At 40.9% G+C, this 16656-nt stretch overlaps 1 protein-coding gene across 1 annotated transcript; it reads right to left on the bottom strand.

Annotated features, from left to right (window-relative positions):
- Nucleotides 1-466: 466 nt before the first annotated feature.
- igsf8 (immunoglobulin superfamily, member 8) lies at nt 467-16398 on the bottom strand. Its single transcript, XM_030729489.1, has 8 exons — nt 16256-16398; nt 15919-16080; nt 10614-10994; nt 8242-8703; nt 6059-6237; nt 5602-5854; nt 4135-4572; nt 467-2909 (listed from the first exon to the last, which is right to left on the bottom strand). Exons 2-8 carry the CDS (start codon nt 15971-15973, stop codon nt 2782-2784), a joined length of 1896 nt encoding a protein of 631 aa, XP_030585349.1. The 5' UTR covers nt 15974-16080; nt 16256-16398; the 3' UTR covers nt 467-2781.
- Between the last annotated feature and the right edge of the window lie 258 nt (nt 16399-16656).

The following is a 16656-nucleotide window of genomic DNA, read 5'->3' as shown; positions in this document are numbered from 1 at the left end:
GCCAAGCTAACAGATACAGCAAAACACCACTGAGCCAACACCAAATGAGGGATGAGGAAGACACCTCCTTCCACTCATGCTACTCTACTTCATGATATGTTTTCCTTTTTCTGTCATTAAATCATTAATTTTTCACATGGTGCAAATTATATAAGATCCTCATTAAATACTCATCATTGAAAATATGCAAATCCTGCAACAAATTTTAACAGTCTGCACTGCATAAGGCTTACAGTAATCCTTTCCTTGCGTGGCAATGCAAAAACTGCACCAACGAGAGAAATCTAATGCTTTTCACAATGTCGATGGAAAATATGCTCAACTAGCTCATGAACACTTTGTTAGACCAATGTGATTATTTTCCTCCCTGCAGAATGTCCTCCAATAACTCAGATGGTTCATGTGACTGTTTCCAGGTTGTCTGCTGAAAACAGATGTTTGTTAAGCAGGAGAAAAAATACAGGAATACAATAGGCAAGGTGACCCAGAGTGATTTATTGGTTTTACCAACTGGCAGATCTGCCAAAGCACCATAAGAAGCAAAGTGAGAAGAAAAAAAAAACTGCCTTCATATATTTAATTGGCAGCAAAATGCATTCAGGAACAGTGGTATTAAAGCATGAGTGAACAATCCAAACAAAACATAACACCTTAATGAAAGGGTTTAATACAACTGCCAACAAAAACACAACTTAAACAGAAGTTTTGATATTCTGCACACGATGCGCAACACTGCTTACAGCTGGCTGCAATTCTTGGGGAACACAGATAGAAATGAATCGAATGTGACTGACTGTCAAACACAGGGTGGGGGAAGGGCAGCAGGACACACTGCTGCCATAAACCGGGATTAGAGATGAACACGCAGATACTCACTTTCTTCCATTTGAAATACCAGCCAGCCAACACTATCCTGCTGCTGCTAGGGTGTGCACGTGGGTCTGTGTGTGTGTGCGCATGAGTGTAGTCGTGTGGTGGGTGGGTATGTGGGGGGAACAAATCAGCTTTGAGCAGTTGATCTGGAACAAAGTGGTTCAGGAAGGAAGCAGAGCTGTGATTTTATTCCCAAATGTTTGTGATCAACATTTATAATAAGGGGTTAGGGAGATCCAGAGATTCCAACAATGACAGAAAGTTAAGATAAACTGAAAAATCATGCAGGGCAATCAAATTTAGAAAAGTGAGAAAACTGATCTAAAATCATTTTAATGAGAGCGCCACAAGTATAACAAATGTTGCTTTCCTCCTCTTTTCAGTGAACATGCAGCTATCCTTACATGATCACACAATGCAGGCGCGCTTGCGTGACCAAACTATTTTTTTAAGTGTTACTTTCAACAGGAAGAGGAGGATAGATTTCACTCATTTTAAGCGCACAGACACAGTAAATCTGTCCAACACATTTCTGTGGGTTAGCAGCGGCAGCTACACTCAGTAAGTCTTAGTGGCAGACATGTATGAGCTGAACCACATGATAACTACAATGACAACTATAGCAAGATTTTACTACATTGTCTAGTCATATGACTGCACTGCACTCCTATCACCTCGGGGATAAGACTCCTAAATGGCGTGAAACAACACAACAGTTTTCCTGTTACTCAGTGTAACAATCAGGGAATTCTTTTTCAGTTTTTTTTTTTTATCTCAGTCACTTAACAGGAGCTTAGAAGCCATTAATCCCACAAAAAGAAAGAAAAATGGCAAAGAAATTACTTTTCAGCTGAAAGAAAATCAAGTTAAAAAAAAAAAAAAAAACAATACCAAGGAGCTTTGGTGCCAGCCCTATTTTTCTCCAAGTGCTTTAAAAGAGCAGAGCAGACTGCTGCAGAGAATCTTAAAACACAGGTGCTTGCCAAAGAAACATGGTGCAACGACACAATCTTAATGCATTAAGAAAATAAAACAGCTAAACCTCAGAGTATTTACACATTTCAGCCCAGTGCACAATGGGTATATCTTACATTTTCTGTCAAATCTATAAAAATCTATTAGCCTGAAAAGAAAACCCCAAGTATGAAGTACTCGACTGGAAAGCACACGAAAGTCCCCAGCCAGCAGCTTCCTTATTAAGTAACAGACAGAGACTTTGTTTACATGCAGAGTGCTGCTGGAACGTCCCCGCTTGTATTAAGCTCCTGCAGGCTAAATTGCTCCCATCAGCAATCATGTGACCGTCTGTGGCAGTGCCTTTAACCATGCATTTACATTTAGACATTGTTGGTTTCTGTATAAAAAGAAGAACACTCACTCCGAGGAAGGAACAACTGGAACAGTATCAAAAACAATTTGTGGAAACACAGAATGCTCTTTGCTCATGGGGAACTTGCAACGTGAGTCAGTGTAGGGTAACCAAAATATCCAGCATCACAGAAAACATCTGATGCGTTAAGTAGCATGTGGTACAATCCTGCTGTAACAATATGTGGGGGTAAGTTGGCTATAAAGAAATAACACTTTCACAGTTAGCTTCCTCACACGTGAGACTGCAGTGAGACTGCGATTCAGGCCCGCTAGAAGAATGGAGAGGGGCGGCAAAAGACTAGCACGCTATGCCTATCAAGAAAATATGCTTCAGATATAAAAATACAAGAAAGTACAAAACTGAATATTTTGGCATTAATCGTTAAACATGTAGGTCAGAACACAGAAAAACAACCAAAAAAGGTGACAAAAGTTATTTTCTACTTAGTTTCTTCTTGGAGTTATTTTATGGTCCATTTGCTTTTTTCCCTGCGTCGCCACTTCGTGAACAATCAGATTTCAGACGGCTGCGGACGCCTACTTTTGAGCACGCTGCCTCGCCAGGCGCTTCATGAAGCAGCAAGTTACTGTTGCGATGATGACAATGCCGACAAACAAGGCTGAAGAGACGCCAACCACCAAAGGGATGAGGAGGAGGTCAGCAGCTGAGGAGAGCAGGAAATGAGAGATAATGCATAATCTGATTCGTAATAATATTGGAGAGCTATGAAAAAAGAGTTTTATTTAAATTTAAAAAAAAAACACAAAGACGTGTTGATTTTTTTAGTAGACATGTATAATATGAGAAAATTACTCCCCTGCTTTGATTAATCGAATAATTGAAAATCAAAGAAAAGAGAGAAAAAATGAGGGATGAAGTGTTTAATACAAATCCAGATAATACACATTGATAATGCCAAGTTAATGGCCTGTGCCACAGAAACTCTGCTCTGGTGATTCAGTTAACAGCTGCATTAAGCTCTAGCAAACAGAAAATAAGGTCATCAACTAACTTTACCTAAAAATATCACTGCTTTTGTACATTTCCGATATAAAGACTGCTGATTTCCAAACAACACAAATACACCCAAGATACAGTGAAGATTTTTTCTTGCCCCACTAAGCCACCTGCAGATGTACAGTGTCAGTGGATAAAGATGCAGAAAGATTAATGTGTAATCTCCACCAACTGGGATTCCTCCACCAGCACAACAAGACCTCTATTCAAGCCCATACTTGCTTTACTCTAGATGTGCGGCATATTTTTCCTTTAAAATACTGTCCCTAAAAACCTGAAGAGATGGCCTGGTAAACAAAGTTTGACGGATCACAATTAGTCCCACAGAAATTAACTGCTCCTGTCCAATATTCAGAGGTTTAACTACCTGGCACAGGAACAAGGTTAGGTGTGTGTACAGATTTAAGATGTGAATACAGAGAAGCGAGCTCTGCAATTTTGCAAGGGAAGGCAGGGAACGTATCAAGGGTGAAATCAATCTACACAAAATGTGAAGATACCCTTTAAATTTGAGAGTAAATGCCTAAATTTTCCACTGGCCATCCTCCAACTTGGGACCAAAGGTTGACCCCCTATTTGACCCCTTCTTTGATTTACAAGCTCAATCAGGAGTCACTCAGTGCCCACCATGCTGTGGTTGTAAAAAGTAGCTCCCAGAAGTGAGCAAGTCCTTGGGCCTGTATTAGGAAGCAAGTTCATCTTACTTACTGGCTTCACTTACCCTAACATTGGAAATCAGGCTAAGAGGTCACACAAAGTTAGTTATCATCCAGGGGTTATAAATCTATTGTATTACATTAATTTAAAAAAAAAAAAAAGAGCGATTATAACATTAAAAAAAAATATATATATATATAATAGGACACACTTACCTCTGGCATACAAGTAAACATTCACTGCATTTGACTCTGCTTTGGCCCCTGTCTTGTACCAGCCTCCATGCGGGTCCTGTCCCCACACTTCAGCATGACAGGCATACATGCCTTGATCATCCACCGTTGCCATGTGAACCCTGAGTCTGTAGCTATTAGCTGACAGCCGGTCGATGCTAATCTCACTGCCGTTGATGTAGATATTTGAAATGCCGTTGTACATTAGAGAAGCTATCAGTGTAGGAACAGGAGGTTTTAGTGGAGTAACATCGGGTGCCTTCTTGAAAACTGCTTCAGGGATTGGCCAGCGCAGCCAGTGCACCTGAGCCAGGGCAGGGCCTGTGGTGGTCACGGTGGTGTTGCAGATTAGCGTGATGGTGCTGCCTCTTTTCAACAAAGGACCACGAGGGAGCTGAGTCACAGCTGTAACCAGGACATCTGTGAAAGAGGAAAAAATATTTTATACAAGGTAAACTAAGCAAAGTTAAAAAACAAAAAAAATCTTGTAGAAGTCAAGCCAAGATTAGCCAACATGCAATTCTGATCAATAAAAAAAAAAATCAAACCATAGACTCAAGTTTTGGCAACCCACTCTGATGCAAAACAGCTGAAGAAAACCAAAGTGGCTTTATCAAAGCACTATTCAAAGGAGAACATCTTAAAAACAGGGGAGAACTATGAATATTTTAGAAATTTTAAAAATACATTCGACACTTGGAGTGATATCAGCGAAGCTGGGAAAGAGATGTTAGTGTACTGTTGCAGATTTCAAAATAGCAGAGCACAGCCAAATGGCCCGCATCCCAGAGTTCTGGGCCACCAAGACACTCAGTAAATCTGGAAATTTAAATCATTTCTCAGATCAAAACAATACTGCAGTTCCTGTCAGTCAGTATGATAAACAATGGAAAGAACCAGACTAAAACTCTACAGCCAGGGACATGAATGTGTGTATCAAACCTCATGTCATTTCACTGTGGCACACAAGAAGTTTATGAAATTAGAAATTTCACAAAATTTGAAGAGCTGGTGACACTAAAGGAAAAGGAATGTGGAATTAATCCTGAATGCCTGTACTCTTCTATCATGCTTCAGTCTGGTCCAAAGTGGTTAGATGGAGAAACAGTGCAAACCCCGCTGCGAGTGTGCTTAAAAATAATGGATGTGATCGACTGGACATTAAACAGCCTTTAGAGTGAGTAATTGTCCAGTGAATTCACAGCGAGCAAGAGGTGCAACATGTGCCCTGCCTCCTGTGTGCTATACCCAGGCAGCTCCCACACTTAAACCAAAGCAAGTATTTCCACTCCTGATAGACATCTCAAGCAGATTATCTCATGCTGTGCGCCCGTTCTCCCAACACTGTCCAGAGTTCATATGTGAATATGGTTAAACTGGAGCATTCAGGTAATCTCAGCCTAAGTCAGATAATACAACGTAAGCCCGTGTGTCAATAAAGTGTCTCACCTTTTGTCTTTAAGTTGACGGTGACTCCCTCTGACCTCTGGGTGAGTGTTGCAGGCACAGACTGTCCAGGGTTTCTTCTTCCAGCGAACACGCTCACCACACACCGATACACCCCTGAGTCGGCAGGCTGAGCTGAGAAGAGCTTCAGAGAGTACTTTCCCTCTGCTATTTTCTCCATAGACCCACCACTAGCTCTACTGAGGTCATCCCCCCAGCTCACAATACCATTCGGGCTCATCTGGGCCACCTCCACCTTAACAGATAACACAGTGTGTCAGGAGGGTTTAGACTGAGAACTGAAGATTTAACACAACACACCTGAAAATATTTCACATTTATCTTTCAATAACTGAGAGAAAACCCATAAGTAATACAGTGGCATTTTGACCCACTATGTTGGGGTTAAGAGATAAAGTTACTAAGTCTGAATAAGTCAGCTGAGTAATAATAACATTACCTCGACTCCTCCGGTCCCAACTGAATCGCTGCTTATGGATCCCCTTTTCATCCACTGAACAAGCAGGCCTGAGTTTACTTCAGACGGCAGCCCCAAAATCTCACAGGTGAGAATGAGAGGGGAACCGATCTGCAGAGTAACCTCCCCTTTGGGCGAGGATGTTACACGCAGAGACTCCGCTGGAGAGAGGAAGCGACAGAGGGAGTGAGTAAAAAAAAAGTTGAAGTAGTAGAAAATCTACCTGGTGGAGGGTTGCAAACAGCACTTACTCTGTAAAAATCTTCACAGGTAGAGATTTACTGCAGGTATCATTTCTGCTGAAAAGCGACTTCACTAGAACATCACATATTTAATGTGCGATGTACTAGTGAACCAACCAGAATGTCAAAATCGTGATGTGTAAATTGGATAAAATGATTAAAATTATGTTATTTTGGTTTGAGGTTTTTTTGTTTTGTTTTCTTTTTGCAGTGAGCAAATGACTGCGTGCTGGGTTGGGTTGGTGGGTGGGTGGGTCCAGCACATAAACCTCCATGAATATATCACCAATTGCCTGTTGCTGCAGCGACAGTGATGATTTAGTAAATTTTTACAGATTGTCCAACCTTAACATGTACATACAAATATCGTCTTGTTCTGACAAACAGCTATCATACAGTATTTATTGTAAAGTTTTAAATAATCTACTGCACTCAACAACCAGGAGCCTTGAAATGAAACAGCATAGTGCAAAAACACAGAAAAGTGGAAAAAGTGAGTATATGCAGCTTAAATAAGTGTAAAATGTTGTTGGTGTAGCTATAATATAATCCACGGTGTGTGCAAAGCCTCTTCTAACCACAACACTTCTCTAAACAAAGATGCTTCTTGATTATAGACATGTTATTTATATGAACAAAAGGAGATGTCAGACTATTGTATTAGTTAAACAATAGGAGCCAGAAAATGCTAAACTAAATAGCGCTTGTCAGTGAGTGTCTGTACAAGAAAACAATGCATGCACTGATGAGCTCTAATGCTTTCACTCCAGCAATTTTTTTTTTTCTGACAAGACAAAATGTGACCCAAATTAGCTTTTTTTTTTTTTAGAGGTGCCAAAATATTATCTGAATTTTTCTATTAGCAAACATATAAAACATGGATTATACACTCAGTTAATTTATCATTCCAAAGACGTGCTTGAGGGAGGATTGACAGACACACCTGTGCTCTTTTTAAAGGAACCTACACTTCAGTCTAACAGAAAAGCCAAGTTGAGAAAAATAGATTACTTAAGCCTTTTAATCTACACAAGTGCTTCAGAATTTAAATTGAGCCAAACAGCAAAGAGACGGGCAGTTATTCAGCTGCCCAGACAGCCTTCTATTAACCTTTTATATCCACTTGAAGACAGATGACAGATGAGATTTTAGCCTGAAGTAAACTGGTGACTGGGGTCATTTTTCAAGCAAAAATGCAAAAAAAGAAAAAAGAAAAGTGAAAAAGAAATTGTCAAATGTAAGAAGTGGTTAGTTTCTTGATTTTGCAAAAAGACAATTAAATTATTATTATTTTTTTTTAATCAAAGCAAAACTTATATTTGATGGTGTAACCTCAGATTCTAAGATATTCTGATGGGAATTCTTCACTGTCCAGAAAATAATGGGATAATTGTGCAAAACTTGTAGCAGCTCTAAGTTTCACTGTTGCATGCAGTACAAGTTGCATACAAATGTGCATCCAGTTATTTATTCAGCTGCTTATCCAGCTAGTCAGCGAACTAATCACCCAGCAAACGAGACATCCAGTGAATAACTCACACATACATCCAGTGCACAAACATCCAGACCCTGAGAGCTGGATAAAGTCCAGTGTACTCAAAGGCTCTGCAAGCCCAGGCTGACTAACACCGCTTCCGTGGCAACGACAAAAACACAATCAAGAGGCTAAAACTTACCAGCACGAACACGACTTCTTCTGTTTGTCTTTTATTGTCTTATATTTGTTCTGCTATTAATTTCATGATTTAAGAAATTACCCGCTGTCAGGTTTTATTACCAGTGTTATCAGCTTTTCAGTTTATGTTGCTTGAACAGTAAGCTGTAGTTCAATATGTTCGTTGTGACCTTGGAACTTGCCACATGCTATCATAGCTTTGGCAAATGGCAGCACAACTGCTGGCACAGTTTCTGAGTTACACTGACCTAGTTGCTGAACAGTCAAATTGCCAATATCCAGCGTCCGCTGTGCAATCTTCTGCCACGATCGATCAAGGTCCAGAATCCACTGCGAGGCCTCGCAGAAATACGAGCCGGTGTCATCTGGCTGCACTGCTGTCATCTTCATCACATACACACCCTGCCCGCCCTCGCCATTCTTCTTCTCCAGAGTGATCTCTCCGTCATCGTAGCGGCTCTTGTAGAAACGTCCAGGAACGACCCCGAGAAGCCTGTCAATGGAGATAATCTCTCTAACAGTGCTGACCTCTCCTCCAGCTCCACTCAGCGATCCCTCTCCACCGCCACGCTTCCCAAATGTGATGGACAGATGGGTGAGCTGCTCTGATTGGATGCTGGCTGAGCATGTTAGGGTTAATGAAGCCCCCTCTGGCACAGGTTGACCGGTGAGCGAGCGGGAATAGCTGACCTGGAGAGTGTCGGGGATCACTGCGGGTGTACAAAGATGCACAGACAGACAATTATATTACAGGAGCACTACAGGAGACAGATGGGAGGAGAAAATATGTCAAATTTAATTTCCATTGCCTGCGTACTGTTGCATCTATGTTTGGAGCAATAAAGTAAATAAGGAAATAGCTCTGCTGAGAATTACTCCAAACCCTTTATCCTCCTCGGCTTTTTCCACCAAAGGAAGAAGGGATTAATGAGCTATTACAATGATACTCTGCTGCAAAACTAACATTCAGAATTCAACAAATGTAAGTACACAAAGGATATTCATAGAAACAGAATTGGATGGTGTAAAATATTTTGCACAGCTTAAGGAGATAAATCACAGTGTAAGTGGCATAAATTCATTAGAGAGAAATAGCAACAGAAAAGAAAAAGGCAAATACAAACTCCAGATGGTGAGTATAAATAATTATTTAAAATGAAAAATGCTGCCACGCACTAAGCTGCAGTTACTCCCTAAAACGTGATATCCTCTCCATTGGAGTAGCACAGAGCTGCTCATACAAGCTTCTCACACAGTTTGCTCTCCACTACTGAATACGTCACAGCTACATTTTGATTATTATCTAGTTGCAACAAGGGGCTGTGCATCATTTCAACATTTCTGACAGTACTCACTGATATGGAGTTGCTTCAAACACCAAAACAAGTCTCTTTTAGAAAACTTAATTTAGGAATAGAAACATTTTCTACAAAGCAGGAACACTTTGTCTTAACAATAGACTCACATTTTTAATCTATCTAATGAAAACTTTGGTAAACAAGGTTATAAGTCTGAGGAGCAGTTTAGAGCCAGTGTCTGCCAGAAGCTTTTTTTCATTAATCTGTGCTTTACATTTCCCGCTGTACCAAAGAAGGAAGTAATTCAGCTCAATTTCAAGCCCCAACTTTCTTAAAACGAGCTTCACTAAATGATGACGAGCTGGTAGGGTTATACCACTTTATTCATATGTGATGCAGCATGTGAAAACCAGGCTTGTTTCCTAAAATTTCCAAACTTAGAAGTTCGGAAAGATTAACACGCAAAAAAAGGTTTCATTTATCCATCTTTGTTTATTTTCCAGGTATTTTTTAGCTGGAAGATGTCTGACTGTGTCTGTCCTTTTAATTATTGTGCTTTAGTAACTTTGCAAATAGATAAATACTCACCTATAGCACATTTACAAATGATTAAACTTCTGATTAAAAACTCCACAAGCCACACAGTCTCAATGCCACGGGCTAAAAACGTAAAAGTTGCCAGCACCGCTAAGGGGGCAAATTTCTCTAGCTGTCTGGCCAAGTCGCACCCCCAGTAGTGTGTGGATGTGCTGAGCAGAGGTTTTGCCATCATGGCCGAGAAGTGATAAACTACATTTTTCAGACACAGATTTGAGGGATGTTTTCAGACAGTGAAGTTGAGATAAACACTGGAAATATTGGAAAGTTCAGTTGCTCTTGATTGCATCATTGCTTGGCTGTTTTTGTGCGTATCTGAGATTCTCGGTCTGGCCGCCTTTTCGTGTGCTGCATCACATACGTTTCAGTTTCTGCTGTGTATACTTCTTGAGTTCCTGCTTTCAGATTTTTTTAAACAGCACTTTGTTTGATCAGTTTTAGATTATGCTTCAGTGTTATTGATGCCTGATAACTTTGTGTGCATCTATCCTGTAACTTCTATGCAACATCTTCAAAACACTCAGACAATCTGATCTCACTGAGGCCTGATATGGATATTCCCATATTCTCTCTATAAATTATAAATATATTTAAAGATTCACAGCTTTGGTAGGAAACAGAGCCCCAGACAGTCTTTTCAAGAGATTTGTTGACAATGACAGGAGTATACTGAGTATAATAACTTTTTATGTATTTGTAGAACTAGGAATCAACTTATGTCTTACCTTTGACAGTTACCATGGCACTGTAGTTCCCTTGGTAGGTGCTGTCTGTGCTGGGAGTGTAGCACTCGTATTTTCCTTGGTCATCAGGCCGGAGCCTTTGGATAATCAGCCGGACCTTGTCCCCTGAATCCCGCTCCACTCTTACCTCCCCACTCTTCACACGTGTCTGGAAGGGGGTATAAGGGAAGCCCTTGTCCCTGGTGGACACCACCCCCATCTGCCTTCCACCGGCATCATCCCTGTATAGAAACCACTCAAAGTCTTGTGTACGTGGGCCTTCATATCCTGACACACCACAGGGCAGGGAGAGGGGGAAGCCAGCGACACGGTAGAGGGGTCCGATGGGGAGAGTCACGTCACGGCACAAAGCGTGCTGGAGCACTGGAAAAGAAAAATACAGCAAGACGGCACAAAACACAGCAGATGTGGTGAGTGTGAAAGACTGGAAACAGCAACCGTGTCAGTTCCTCGTGGCATGTTTGGTACATGGACTCACTGATCGATATCCTGAGCCGATGGCTGGCTAACAGGGAATCAATACTTTAAATAGCTGCAGAGAAGAAACACTAGGGCTGGGGCTCTGGTGAGCTGGGAACAGCATAGCATGTTTAACAAGTAAAATACAATAATCTCAGTGACCTCATTAATTTTGTTAGGGTTTAGTATTTTAAAGGAACTAACTCACAAAAAAATAGAGCTTTGTTATCTTACAGAGAGCTCTACATTTACAGTAAATTTGACAGTGGCTGGATTTTACTCTATGGTCTATAACTAAATAATACAACTAACTAGGGCTGCAACGATTCATCGATTAACTCGATTAAATCGATTCTAAAAAATTATCGACACAAATTTACTGTGTCGATGCTTCGTTTAAACTCTGCAGCGCTCAGCTGTCTCGGTGTAAGCGGCGCTCCTCACTAGCATTAGTGCTCCGTCGTCTTTTTGTGGGTTTATTGGTGGCTGGCAAACCAACATAGAACTGCATTACCACCACCTACTGGACTGGAGTGTGAATCACGCGCACACGCACAGATTCTAAAAAGCTCTCCGTCGCTGCGATGGATTTCCTTTAACACAGAGTGGATCATCACTAGAGTTGCCACCTGTCTCGTAAAATACAGAACCCCGTATGTTACGGGACTCCGCGGAATACGGCTCCGTAACATGCGGGGTTCCGTACTTTACCGGACGGGTGGCAACTATCGCTGACATGCATTTCCACGCCTCCACTGCTCTCTGTGTGTCTGTGTGTGTTGTGCTCGCTGACAATTTCAGCTGTTATTTTTGTCTTTACTTCAGCTGTAGCTAGCACAACTGGTTTGCTAGAGCGCGGGCCATTAGCACTAGCGATGGTTCGGTACCGGAAGGCCCGCCCCCCCAGGACCGAGGGGCTCCTTCAAAAATTTTTTTTTTTAATCCCTTATTAGTGACTAAATATAGACCTGCAGTAGAAACGTATTTTTGAGAATGCTTGTGAATACAAAGCATTACAACATTACTCACACATGCGCCATGGCTCCCACAGCCACTAGTTTTTCAAAACACTCATAGCAGGCAGCGGTTTTAACTGCGCAAGCGCAAAGAGACGGCGAGCTCAAGTAGTGCAAAAGAAAACGTTTTTCCAGCGTCCAAAACAGCAGCTTTTTCTTTTAGTAACCACCATTAAAATCTTTACTGGGAAACAGCTGGAGGTCCTTCATCAAGCACCTGATCAGCAAGTGTTAAGGTGAAGAAAAGAGAACTTTGTAGCTGCTCCATTCACCGCTGTTTGTTCAGACGGCGAAAAACTGCAGTACGGAAGTTAAAATATGCAGATAAACTGTTAATAAAAAAAAAAGTATTTCTTATCCGATTACTCGATTAATCGATGGAATAATCGATAGAATACTCGATTACTAAAATAATCGTTTTATGCAGCCCTACAACTAACCACAAAAAAAAATTTAAAAAAAAAACAATGGAATGAATATAGTATTTTATATAGTATTTTAAACAGGTCATGGTGCAGGAAACCATTGTAGCTCCATTATTTGCCAATCTACCAACTGCAAATATACATTTGAGCATCTCAAAAACAGCATCTTATTCCCAAATACAGCGACAGGAATATGATGTCCTGCAAAAATTAACTTTCTATCTTCTCCAAATAACAGTAGGTAATTGGCTTTCACACTTCTGCAATTCAGACTTCTGCTTATTATAATTGCTATATTTGTATAATAATGATGCTGTCGAGAGCTGCAAACAACATTTTTTTCTAGTGCCAAAGCAGAGAAAGTCAAAGGCATTCAGTGAATGACAATGGGATGAGCTAAGGCTGGTGCCGTCGTCACACTGAAATAAGGCAGAATAAAACTAAAATGAACTCCTTCCACGTCATCTTACTGTTTAACGGAAGTCTGGCAACATGGCAGATTTCTCGGTTTCTGATTAGAAGAAAAATGTTCACTGTGAGTGCCTCAGGGGTGAGAGCTGCCAGCTTCAGGGTTGCAGCGTCATTGTATTTCACCGAGTTTCATTGTCTGGCTTCCCCTAAAACCTCTTCCCCTAAATTCTCCCTCAAATAGTTATGGACTCATAAAAAAAACAAAAACAAAAACAAAAAAAACACTGAAACTCTTTTTTTAGCCACAGGCCCTGAAACCTCTCACACAATGACTATTCTCTCTTGTTTTGGGTACAAAATATTCATTACTGATACACAGTCCGAATTTAACACACACACACACACACACACACACAAATGTTAGTTGATTAGAAAGGTAGCTTACAAATAAATGTTTGATATCTAAAGTAGGTTTTCACTTGTGGCATTAGGCAGGACCGCCAACTCTCACACTTTTGGTGCGAGACACTTGCTGTCTCACATCGTCATGCTGCCCACACAAATGTCATGCCAAGAGGAAGCTTCAAATCCGTTCCGTTAAAAAAAAACAATGACAAAATGACAAAACACCTTTCTTATATATTGAGTTTCACTTTCTTCACTTTACTTTAGTTTCACATCTACTAAAAAAACCTGAAATGTCTATAAATGGTTACTGTCAAACTGGTTTTAACAAAAATGTTATCAGGATCTGAAATTCAGCTCGAGTTTCTTTTGAGTTTATTACATTCGTGCAGGTTTCACACAGCACCAGGATCCACATGGGGGCCTCCAAAGCAACAGCAGTGTTCATTAATGAGTCCACCAATTAAAAAAAAAATATATATATATATATATATATATATATATATATATATATATATCCCTGACATAGAGACAGGATTGGTCAGGCTTTACTGAAAATGGGTACTTCTTATATATCAGATAGGACAGAGCTGTCCTGGGCCAACTCTTAACATTAAAAGAAGTAAAGAAGCTGTAACACCTGAACAAAGACCACGCTAACGCAACTTACACCACAGATAGGTAAAGCGAGCTGGCTTGATTGTTTCTATAGCATCAATAGTGTATGCATATATTTAATACTGTAGAATGTAATTAATTTTGGTCCATGCATATTAATAAATTCATATTTTCCCATCCTTTCCAAGTGTAATAACACTGTAATTGAGATACAAGAGAGAGCAACAGGCAGCTGCTTTACAGACTGCCACGGAGTGCATAGGTTTGTCAGCAACCATCAGACACTGTTACAATTTATGGATAGTTTGCCAGAGGAATACCAACCACAGACCTGCTTTTAATATTTATAAACTGCGTCAGATAACTGATCTGCCAAAGAAAAAGTATAACATTTTTTGAGGAACAATTACTCGGGTTCAGAGCATTTTAAGATGGCGAAACAACATCGATAAGCACCTTTAGTAGTTGTTAAATGATTTCATTCTTCATGTAGTGCCAAAGGAATTTCCATCATCTGAAAATGCAAATGTGATGCAATCATCTGGAGACACCAGACACGCACACACTGACGCTGAACAACAGTTAAGCACAACCTTTACCTCACTGACAACCTGAAGAACTAGAAATACGAGACAAGTGTGTTCTGACACATTTGGCACGTGTGCGAGTCCCCAAAACAACTTGATCGTTCTCACAGGCAGAGCTACATCCCAACACAACACGCCCATAGATAATGACATGTGAGACTAGAGGGAGGCTTAAGCGGATCAAGTCCTAATTAACATTGGGCTCGGACTGATAGGACCGGGGGACACCACAGCTTGTCACGATGCTCAATACCATCTGGATTACTGTCTGCGCAACAAGGGGGCCCCTGATTTTCTAATCAAGACCCCCACATAGAAATGCATGTTAGAACACAAACCTCTGACTGATACAACTCTTTCCCAAGGACGCCTGTCTGGCCAGTTCTCAGAGATGATTCATGGAATTATTAATAATGTGAGCAGTGAGATTTAAAAAAATGAGTCATATGCTGTTCTCCCTCTGTGTGCAAACTCTTAGGTCAGACTGAATTTCTGATATATAAATGTAAAAGCAAATGGCTTTGTAGTTTATTTCCATCATTTACTTCGTGTTCAGATAGTACATCTTTTTTTTTTTTTTTTTTTTTTTTTTTTTTTTAGCCTGTCATGTCTGGCATCTTTCACAATCGGAATGATGATCCGAATGCACTGATGTACCAAACATATTTACTTTGACAAGAACAGCTCTATATGTTTCCTATAGGCTCTTCTTGTTAATGTTTGCAATTTTATTTTTATTTATTTATCTTTTTTATTTAGTTATTCATGCCAAGTCTGACAGGCAACAAGGAAGGGGCAAGAACAAGAGGTGGGGGGGAGAAAAGGGGGGGGGAAGAGAGGAGATAGAGAAATAGTACATCTTAAATTTCAGTCTGACTGCTATTGCAAAAGTGGGTGAAGCTGTCAGGTTTCAGCATGTCCACAAAAAGGACAGAAACATAGTCAAACCATGCAAGCGTCCAGCTAAACAAACCTCCAGCAACTACTGAGCTTTACCATGGAGTAAATACTGTAAAATAATATTATACACACACCATTTCCGTCTCCTTCTCATTTTCAACATTTTTTTTCCTAAGGACTTCCTGGACGCCCTACCTGCACTCCCTGAAAGTAATTTTTGTCTGACAGTGGGACTCTCCCTTCTGTCTTTCCTGCCTTTGAACTCTGGGTATGAAAGCGCGCGGGGATGTTTAAAACAATCGAGCAACTAAATCACTGAAATAAAGCCACCTGCTGCAAATGATCTGCAAATGAATAGTCCGATCGGTCACTACGCAATCATGCAAATGTACCGCCATGTGACAGATGGTCAGGCTGCTTCTCTGCAGAGCATAGACAGGTACAGCATGGACGCGGGTGGACTCACCCCAGTGAATACACACGAATAACGCTGCTTTCATCGAAGCCATCATGGTCCTCATCTCCTCCCACCCCGGTGTCCAGATGGATTATGTTGAGTCAGAATTCCCTCGCCGTGTTCCTCTGCTCGTTTACCGCCGATCATAATTCAGACCGCCGCCGAGACCAGCTGCGATCGCATCATTTGCGAGGAGAATGAAAAATAAATGGGAGTTCATAACAACGTAGCAATACACTGATCACACACACATGCATATGCACACACACATAGAGGGGGGAGAGTCACCGCAGTCAACTAACAACTACCCCAGTGGATATTGGTACAATGCAAAGCTGAAAATTACCTTTTCTTCATGCACCGTCGCATCTCCATCAACAGATCCACCGCTCCATAATATGTCTGCTTTCAGATTATACCGCCTCAAAAAAACATGCAGTCATGCACTCCAGCCGCGGAGTGGTTGGCGTCACAGGGGGTTTGTGTGCGTGTGTGTGTGTGTGTGTGTGTAACAAAGGGGGAGGAGCATGCATGGAAAACAGGCTCTGAGAAAAAGAAGCCAAGCTGGCGCCATTGGTCAAGTAGGCGACGGTGACATTGTGAACCAATGATAACAGAGACTACAGATAAGGAGGTGAAATAAGGCATTACCACAAGGTGGCGCCAGAACAAAACACGAAGAGTCCGACCTGCGGAAAATTCAGGTGTGTGAATGACTTGTTATGCTGTTATAGAGAAGTGGTTTGT

The sequence above is a fragment of the Archocentrus centrarchus genome, chromosome 5 (assembly GCF_007364275.1).
Source record: "Archocentrus centrarchus isolate MPI-CPG fArcCen1 chromosome 5, fArcCen1, whole genome shotgun sequence".
Lineage (NCBI taxonomy): Eukaryota > Metazoa > Chordata > Actinopteri > Cichliformes > Cichlidae > Archocentrus > Archocentrus centrarchus.
This window is presented reverse-complemented; position numbering and strand designations above follow the sequence as displayed.

Bases quoted from the DNA above. Each gene is read 5' to 3' on its own strand.
- igsf8 (XM_030729489.1), bottom strand. From the start codon at position 15,973: ATGAGGACCATGATGGCTTCGATGAAAGCAGCGTTATTCGTGTGTATT. The intron at 10,995-15,918 runs GTGAGTCCACCC...TTTCTTTTCCAG, and splicing joins ATTCGTGTGTATTCACTGGG to TGCTCCAGCACGCTTTGTGC. The intron at 5,855-6,058 runs GTAATGTTATTA...TTATCTGTTAAG, and splicing joins TTGGGACCGGAGGAGTCGAG to GTGGAGGTGGCCCAGATGAG.